Source organism: Enhydra lutris, unplaced genomic scaffold (assembly GCF_002288905.1).
Source record: "Enhydra lutris kenyoni isolate GAN:26980312 unplaced genomic scaffold, ASM228890v2 scaffoldscaffold9, whole genome shotgun sequence".
Taxonomy (NCBI): Eukaryota; Metazoa; Chordata; class Mammalia; order Carnivora; family Mustelidae; genus Enhydra; species Enhydra lutris.
In genome coordinates this window covers 59,589,643-59,599,565 of record NW_019154093.1, presented here as the reverse complement: position 1 = coordinate 59,599,565, position 9,923 = coordinate 59,589,643, and the positions used below count along the sequence as shown (strand labels likewise).

The 9,923-nt window shown below is 42.5% G+C and overlaps 1 protein-coding gene across 3 annotated transcripts in view; it reads right to left on the bottom strand.

Annotated features, from left to right (window-relative positions):
- Positions 1–8,087, bottom strand: part of LOC111143341 (formin binding protein 1 like) — a 100,474-nt gene extending 92,387 nt beyond the window's left edge. For all 3 annotated transcript variants that reach the window (XM_022497017.1, XM_022497018.1, XM_022497019.1), the window contains exon 1: positions 7,928–8,087. In XM_022497017.1, coding sequence (XP_022352725.1) covers positions 7,928–7,951 — 24 coding nt within the window. In that variant the 5' untranslated portion in view covers positions 7,952–8,087. The remainder of the gene's footprint in view (positions 1–7,927) is intronic.
- Between the last annotated feature and the right edge of the window lie 1,836 nt (positions 8,088–9,923).

Genomic DNA, 9,923 nt, shown 5'->3' with positions numbered 1-9,923 from the left:
GTAGGCAGAGAGGCAGGCAGAGAGAGAGGGGGAAGCAGACTTCCCGCCAAGCAGGGAGCCCGATTCGGAGCTCGATCCCAGGACCCTGAGATCATGACCTGAGCAGAAGGCAGAGGCTTTAACCCACTGAGCCACCCAGGCACCCCTGATTTTTATATTTTTAATGGAAAAAAAACTAATCACCACTAACATTCATCAAGAATCTCTCAGAATCAGCACTTGTACTCACCAAAAACCAATCTTTTATGTTTTCCCTATTCATTAAGTCTCAGACAATTTACATTATCCTTACATGACCAAGAGAATGTTAACTGTTCTCATATTCAGAATCCAAAGGGTCAGGGCACCTGGGTGGCTGTCAGTCAGTCAAGTGTCTGCCTTCGGCTAAGGGCATGCTATCAGGGTCCTGGGAAGGAGCCCCACCTCAGGCTCCCTGTTCAGCGGGAAGTCTGCTTCTCCCTCTGCCTCTCATGTGTGTGCTCGCCCATGCACCCTCTCTCTCTAGTAATTAAAAAAACTTTAGAATCCAAAGGGTCATAAGATATGCTATCACTAAAAAATCATTTGTTCCCAACCAAGGAAATGAGAATTCCAAACCTAAAAGAGAAAAATTTCATATGAGTAAGTACAATCAGTTTTATTTCCAGATTATAAAAACGATCCGTAAAGGGGCACCAGGCTGGCTTAGTCAGTAGAGCATCGACTGGATCTCAAGAGTCATGAGTTCACGTAAAAACAAACAAAGGATCCCTAAAGTTAAATAAAGATGTAAGAAATATACATGCTGGGGGAAAACGCCTAAATACCCTTCGTATTCAAAACATAATCTGATGAGTTATAGCAATTCATTGATTTCCTCATTCAACAAGTATTTCAGTGCCTATTATATGCCCATTCCCTTTGTACAAATTAGGTATACAGCAAGGATACAGCAGGAACAAAACAGATGACTTCTCTGGAAACAAAATAATGGTGTGGGAAAAACAGGAAAATCTGACTCTATATAAACATTTATATTTTTTTCAAACTACAACAAATGAGGCACTATTAAAGTCTGATGATTAGTTTTCTAGAAGAACTTAAGGAAAAATGGTTCCTAAGCCCCCCCCAAATTAATTAACTAATCTGGATTCAATAGGCACATTTTACAAAAACTTTTATTCTTAGTATTCTAGATTTCTTTCTCTTGGGCTCTATACAAATTCTAAATGCTGAATCCTACATTACAAAAAGCAATCAGATATCATCTTACAATGCCTTACAGCAGCTCCCTATGGTGTAAAAGAGGTGGTTTTAAAGAACTAGTCAATAAAAATCCTGTAAAAGTAATCACAGAATACAAATTATAGGAAAAAAGGAAAATGCTTAAAAGCACAGGTGACAATATTAACTATACCAACAGATTTTTAAGCACAATTTGCAATTTTAAAGCATCTACCATTCTACCACTAATTAAAGGTGATACCTCAAAATATTCCAAAATATCTTTATTACAGGAGAATATCAGTGGATAAATCAGCACATGAAGTTATTTCAGAGCAAAAGTGTAGAATCAAAACTTACTACATTTACCAAAGAACACCTCTCAGCCTCAGAAAAAGCACTGGAACTAAACTGATATGGAAGTAAAAATATTAACTCATAGATAAGGGAGAGAAGGGAAAACAGTATAAACAAACTGCAGAAATAACATGTATTTTAAAAATACAGCTGGTATCAGGACCAATAACACTGTTAAAAGAACAAACACCCTTCAAATATTCTTGCAGAGGTGATAAAATCAATAAACTTTCACCTTTTATTACCCAGGGGGATTCTTCCTTCTGCCGCCAAAGCATTCAGAAGGAAGAAATAATTCCTTCTATTAACACAAACTACAACTTCCTTCTGTAGATTTTTAAATGGTCTAAAAATCAAGTTTATTATATGCTAATAAATAAGTAACACCTCCCCTTCTGTTCATGAATGTAAATCAAGCACTCAGCCAAATCAGCCTCTTAACCTGGTCCCAATCTACCCTGCATCACTACTTTCAGCCATCCCATATACTCAATTTCAAGCCAAACCTAACCACTACACTCAGGTCAGTCCAACAAACATTTACTAAAGATCTGAGTAGCATCAGGCTCTATGCCAGGCAGTGTGCTGACAGGGAAAATACAGCAATGAATCAGAAAATGATTAAGCAATGAATAAGACTTGATCTCTGCCCTCTAGGAATTTAGGCACGTATATGCAAAATCTTCCTTATTCCAAAGTCCATGCCAAGTATCTTTTTGTTATATCTGATATACATAGCTTGGACTAACACATGGAATAGCTTTTGTTTCCTATAAAACAATATCTTTATATAATCTTTTCCCACTGGTTTTTAATACACTGTAGGTTTAACTATGTTCCCCAAAACAGAATTTTTCTTTTTTGCTGAGCTAAAAATGTTTAAAAGACTGAAGACTAATAAATAAGACAGCACTTGTAGGTGCCAGAGTTATAAATTACCATTCTCTTATTTTCTGCCTGCAAACAGGGGCTCATTTATAGGAAAAAGTAGGTAAAATAGATTTGTTTTTAAAAGATTTTATTCATTCATTTGAGAGAGAGTGAGCATGGTAGGGGGGGAAGAAGAGGAAGAGAGAGAAGCAGACTCCCCGCTAAGCAAGGAGCCCCACATGTGGCCTGTTCCCAGCACCACAACCTGAGCCAAGGTAGATAGATGATCAACCGATTGAGCTACCCAGGCACTCTGGTAAAAAAGGTTTTTAAGTGTCCAGCCAAACTCACATTTTTAGACAGGGGGAGGAAGAAAGAGTGTAACTGTCCCAAAATAAAGGCAGGGAAGGGGACTGGAACTGAGTGGTTTAAGGAAGCAGCAAATGCAGAGGTCAAAGGCCATTCTCCAGCTTCTACCTTAATATAGTCAGGATAAAATGGTGGCATAAACAGGTGGTCTTGATTAATTCTCAGCCTCCTTAACTAAGAACAAGGGCTGTAATACAATGTTGAACACGACAATTTCTATCAACAAAATGGAATATAACATACTTTTATCATGACTATTTTCCAAAGGTTTGAATGTACAAGAAATAACTATAACATAAAGTGGTAGTCCCATAAGAAAGATATTATCCAGAATGTGTACTCTGGAAAAAGGGGGGGGGTTCAGAGGAACTGATCCACAGAAGACATTCTGGACAGTGATGTCAACACAGAGGAGTATTTTGGAGTTAGGAAAGAGTATCACCTTAAAATGACTCTGTTTCCTCACAGAAGGACTGATATTATAAACCTTCATAAATTTCACCATACATTCACAGTGCTTCCCCATAACAGACGCTCAATAGTTACTTTATTGTTTAATTTAAATTCTTACAGCAATTTCATGGCCTTTGAAAAAAGCAATACCATTAACATTAATTAAAAAGGAGTTTTCATTGTCAAACTCCTCCACACGGGTGCACAGATCTTTTAAAAAACGTGAAGTAATGCTCAAGTCAATAACAGAAATAGTCTAACCACAATGGACTGAAATGGAACTACACTGCTGTTTTCTAGACAAATCTATTAATGTGGTCTAACATTTCATCAGCTATTTTTGTAGTCACATCACAGAGCTGTAAGTCAGGTAAAGTCAAAGAACTCCCTTTAGGTCAATTTTTCCCCAGCTGTAAAAGTTTTTGAACCAAACAGTAAACCTTAACTTCATAATCTTGGTTTCAAATTATTTGGACATTCTCGAACTGTTATCTACACCACTTAATCTATCATCACCTACAAAGGTCTTCAGAACCATTAAGACTTCCTCCAGGATGCACTTTTTAATCAGTAATCAATATCCTAAGTAATGAACTATTAATTCAATTGGGCAAAACATGCATGATCACCTGCAGGCATTGTTTTAGTCAGTGAAAACAAAGAGATTAATCCAGTTCTATACTCCAAGACTCTTAAGTCTGGTACACTTACAGCACAGATTTTTTTTTTCTTAGATTTTATTTATTTATTTGACAGAGATCACAAGTAGGCAGAGAGGCAGTCTGAGAGAGGAGGAAGCAGACTCCCTGCTGAGCAGAGAGCCCCCAATATGGGGCTCGATACCAGGACCCTGAGATCATGACCCAAGGCAAAGGCAGAGGCTTTAACCCACTGAGCCACCCAGGCGCCCCCAGCACAGATATTAAATAAATGCTATAAGAACAAAGATAAAGAAGCATTAAGGGTTAAGACTGGGGGTATCCAATGAATCTATCATCCAAAAGAGCATAAGTGGGAGCATCTGCCTTCAGCTCAAATCATAAGACTATAGGCCCAGGATCAAACACTGAGTAAGGCTTCCTGCTCAGCAGGGAGTCTGCTTGTCTCTCTACCCCTCTCCCTGTTTATACTCTTTTTCTCGCTTATACTCTTTCAAGTAAATAAATAAAATCTTTTTTAAAAAGGGAGCATAAGTTTTGTCAAATGCATTTAACTAATAATTTAACGAAAATAACAATGGCTTTTAAATTACATACTCTTAAAACTAAGGGCCAAAAAGCACACAGATCAGGAAACTAAGGCATAAGAAAGGTTTACAAGACCCAACAAAATGAGGCGCCTGGGTGGCTCAGTCATTAAGCCTTAGCCTTCAACTCAGGTCATGATCCCAGGGTCCTGGGATCAAGCCCAGCATCTGGCTCCCTGCTCTGAGGGAAGCCTGCTTCTCCCACTCCCCCTGCTTCTGTTCCCTCTCTCGCTGTGTCCTTCTCTGCCAAATAAATAAATAAAATCTTAAAAAAAAAAAAAAAAAAAAAGACCCAACAAATTATGTGAGATATTGGAAGCTACCTTCTAGCTTCCAGAAGAGTCACCTCACTTCCCTTGGGGAGCAAATTTCTGAATAAATCATGAAATGCATTTAAGGTGCTCAGCCGTATTTTTTTCATATCTATATACACACTCACAATCCATACACGGGTTTTTTTTCTGGCAAAATTTGTCTTCTCAAACCATCATAAAAGTATCTCCTAATAAATAAAACTTATTGACTGAACACAGAACTTCTCCAACTCTAATTTTCTCCCTTGTAAAAGGGGCTAATAATTATAAAATCTGATTTGTGAAATCACTGATTCATATTTGGCCTCTTTTTGATCCAACCATTCTTCCTGTGATAATTAAAAAAAATCAACACAATAAACAACACTTAAGATGCTATCTTACAATTAATTACATTGCAGCCTGAAGAAACAAAGACACTGTCATCTCTTTGTTTGATATCACCCAGGACACAGAACCCAGAAGTCTCTAGCATATATTCAATGTTTAAACGCTCATTTGGAACACCTGAAGTACCTTAAACCAGAGCATAAATCTAGTACCAGTTAATTCGTATCCCCTCAAAGTCTGACATAACCCATTAGTCTATCACTATTAGTTCTCCCCCAGAGTCAGTATAAAGTGGTTCTCTATTTTATTACTTTATTCTCAAATTTAACATAAGACTTAAGAAGCATTAAAATATCAATGAAACTCCAAAGAATATAAAAAAAACTTAAGTTTCAGTGCATAACTGCATTCATCGTATTTTTGTAACAACATGTTCCCAATAATTAAACCTATGGGATAGTAACGTGATCCTACACATGAAATAATTAGAACTGGTTTCTAAATTCAGAATTTCAAGAGAACTCTCCCAACCTCAAATTCCTCAATGACAAGAGCACAGTATAGGTGCTTGTTACAATCCACTGGAAGCACAATATCCTTATTCAAACCAGAACAGTAAAAACAGGAAGTCCAGTCAAAATTTTCTAAGGTCTCTTCTGGTCCTAACAATAGCCCTTTACACCAACTTCTATTTATTTAAGGTTTAAGCATCAGATGATACTAGTTGATCCTCTATCATTTAGTTTCTAACAAATATTTCCCTCAAATCCAAAAACCACTAAAAACTTTAAAACATGGTGCACTAAATTTTAAGAGGAAACTTAATTTAAAATCTTTTTTCATAATTTCCAAAGGATACAAAACAATTTTTAGTTATCAGAAATTCCCATCTCTTCTACAGTTTACCTTTCCAAATTGCTAAAAAACTATTCAAATGCTGAAAGTAACCAAATTACGGGAGATGGTGGGGGACTGCTAATCACTTCTGAATGTATATTCTTAAATTATAACTTAAAAAAACTTTTAAAAATCGCATTTTAATCTTCAGTAAAATACTGTTTCTCCTTAAAACTGTTTTTCTGTAGTATGATAGAAAGTGCTTCTTAACTCTAAAAGTTAAATCTAAATATTACTCTACTCTTCCTACGTGTACTTTAAAAGAAATATTCTGAGTACATTTTTGCTTCCTCTGAAACGTATCATTTAAAAGTATGTAAAAATAAAAATATTTTCTAATTATAAAAATGAAAAATCTACTTTAATTGATGACGCACTATAATCAATTACAAAATGTACAAAATCAAAGAGAAGACCAATAATGCCTGAGACTCTAAAGGGTTAAATTTTACATAATTCATTTACTATATAATCCTCTAATGTAAGAACAATTAATGCTATCTAAGAAACGAGTGTCTGAGTTATTTTCTCTTGAGTAGTGTGTTTACAGACGGGGCAAACACTTGTCGTGAACGTTGCAGGAGATTCCTGGGCTGGTTAAGTGTTCTACTAGATGAACTCCAAGTCTCTTTCAGTTCTAAAATTCCCACAGTGTGAGTAAGAGGGGAAAAATAACCGAAGAAAACATTTGCCCTTCAATGAACCAATCTACCTTCATTCGCATCCTACATGCTCCTGTCGAGACCACGAAGTTCTTTCTCCCCTTTCTCTGGGTTTCACCAGACCCTCGTTAACAAAAGGCACGGAAAGTGTGCACAGGTGGGATAAAAAGGGGAGTGGCTGAAACCAAGCAGTTCTCGGGACAGCGCCCCCATGCCCCAGGTCCCTCGGCTGCACCTGAGAAATCACTGCCCTCCACACCTCCACCCTTTCGAAGCTGCATCGCGAGCGCATTCTCCGACCTATTACCGTCCACCCGCACCTTTACCAGACACTGGGCATTGTCTGAAACCTTCAGCGCCCAAGAAAGACGAGGAGAAAAGAAAGAAAACGGGGAGAACGAGTGAAAATAAAGAACAGCGGAAGGGGAAGTAAAGCAATCGGGAAGCCCTACGCTCCTTTTGGCAAAATTGGCTTCCCCGTCGACCCATCAGTTTAATTTAGATTCCAAAAGCAAACCTCCACCCCACCCCCAGCCCAAGGTAGCAGCCGGGGATAGCCCAGCCGGAGTCCCCAAAGCCACGCGCGGGTTCGGGGCACACAGACAGCGAGAGGAAAATGGGTTTGTGGGCCGGGCCTGGCTGGCCGGAGGCCGGGCTCGAAACAAAGCCGCCCGGCTCCCCCTACCTGGGGCGAGGGCGGTGGGCGGGGCCTCGAGGCTCCCAGCGCGGTCCTGGCCCGGCGACGCCCTCGCCCCGGGGACCCTTGCCGGAGCTGGGGACCGCGGCAGGGCCCCTCCCCACCCGGGAACGGCGCTACTTCGGGACAATGGACCCCCTCCCCGCCTCCGGGCGGAGAGATACAAAGGGAGAGGAGCGCCGCCCGGCAACGAGCCAGGCGTCCGGAAAGTGAAGACCGAGGAGAGACAGGGAAAGGGAGAGGGTGGCGGCGGACGCGGGAGCCCGCGGGCCGCTCCACCCGCCGTCCAAGGCGCTGCCCTCAGCCCTACCGCAGCGACAGAGGCGGGAGCGCAGACCAGCAGCCACTCAACCCCGGCCGAGAGGGAAGAGGGGTCTGCACACAAAGAAGAGTGGTACCCCCGCCCTCCGCTAGCGCCAGGGGCGGGGATGGCCCAAAGGGCTCTGGGCGCCGACGGTCAGCGGCGCCTGCCCAGCCCGCGCCCCTCGCGGGCCGGAGTCCGCGCGGGGCGCCCCTCACCCGGACTCACCCACAGCTCTGTGCCCCAGCTCATGGCGGAACTTGAGGCGACTCGGGCCGTCTGGCGGCTCTCCGTCTGTCTGTCGGCTATGCCCTTAGTCTGTTCGACCTCCCACTGGCTGGCCGACGGGCTCGCAGCTCCGCCGCTCTGCCTCCGAAGCTGCCGCCACCGCCGGGCTCCCCAGTGAGTGAGAAAGACGCGACTGGAGAAGCCGCCGCCGACGCCGCGTCCCCGCCTCCCAGAGCCAGCAGGGAGGGGGCCTGGGCCGAGGGGAGGCGGGACGCGGAGAGGGGAGGGGGCGGGGCGCGGTGCACCCTGGGATCGTGGCGGACCCGCGCTAGCCGGGCCTCCGCGGGCGAATCCCCTCGCGGAGGGGTCTTCCACTTTGCTGGTTCACCCGCTAGGTCTCTTCCCGCCTGCCCCTTGGGGCTCGGACAATTCCACCGCCGTCCTCCACTCGCATCTGTGTCTCCAAGGGGGAAGGGAGAGAAGGGAAAGACGCCCACCACCCTTCACCCTGACACCCCTTAGATGAGGCAACTCCAGTCACCCTTCCTGCCTCTTGCGCCCTCCACCTGGGAGAAATCCTGACATAGATGCCTCCTACAAATCCTTGGGTTTACGTAGTCGGACATTTGTGGTAGGTTTTTTTTCTTTAAGTCTTGATTGGTAAGGTGATCTTGGGAATCACCAAAATGTGTAGAGGTTGAACGTCAAATGTGAAAGCAACGTGCCCCGATTCTGTTTTTAATAAAATATTGCAATTTTATAAGTTCTGTCAGGAAATCGTAAGAGGCAGATCTTTCAGCATTCATTTTGGAATGTTGCCATAACAAGAGATGAAAGACACGGACCAATGCGAGGCGAGCTGTCACCTGCAAGAAAGAACCCAGCTTGCCCCAGCGGTGGGTTGTCCCCGCGGAGGAATGGGCACCTCGTCTGTGGGGGCTGAACGGGAACCAGATTCCTCTCCGGTAGTGCAAAGAGCCTCCTGGAACTTCAGGGACCTCTCACTCAGAATATGGGACTCTTGGAGGCAGGTCCACCATTTCCTTTTTCCTATGTGGAGTTAATTTCCCGGCCTTTCTGAGCAATCATTAACTGCAATCAGCCAGTTTGGCGGGTACTATCAGATACCAGATACACTTAGCAGCTCCTAACATATGCTTTAGCATTAATTGCTGGTCTCCTAAACACACACACACGCCTCAGTCCAGTCACTAGCACAGCACTCCTCAGTGTTATGACAGCTGAGTGTCTTCAAGTTCTCCAAACCGGAGTGTCAGCATTTGAAACTCCTCCCCTTCTACCGCCTGCTCAGGTGCCCCAATCTCTACCACTTCAATCCTTGTCCTTGCTTGGCTGTGATCCCTTTTGGGGTGAAGAGGCAAATAACCTGTGCCTTCCTGACAGACCGCCATTCTTGCTGAATTCTTAGCCTCCTTTCTCGGAATCCAGCTTGAAGTACACAAATACTCTCCTCCAATGGCCAAGTTTTAAATGCTTAAGTATGCCATTCAGTGAAAAGTATGTAAAGCAGTGACTGCACACTTTCTTTTTCCAATATTTTTCTATACTGCCACTATTTCAAATAGAATTCCTTCAATATTACTTGGATAACCTAACACAGCTATCCATTTCTCCTCTCCTTTCCTCTCACTCCCTAGACATCATGAATGCATTTAGCAATTACAAGTAAGATTAGTAATGGAAAATATAGTTATAAAATGGATGTCTCATTATTCAGAACCATTCCAATACTAAGGTTTACTGTATCTAAATATTGTCATAAAAGTTAAGACATGTGGAGCCTAATTTAAGCCAAAATTGCATGCTTTCCCTTTAAAAAGTAAAATAATCTACCATTCACATTGAAGATTATCCTTAACCATACTGTTAAACAATTTCCCAAATGAACATGAAGTCTTATCTCCTAGATGAACACTTCTTCTCCTGAAGTTTCTGAACATAACTCCACACTTAGAACAATTCATTTCTCTCCAGA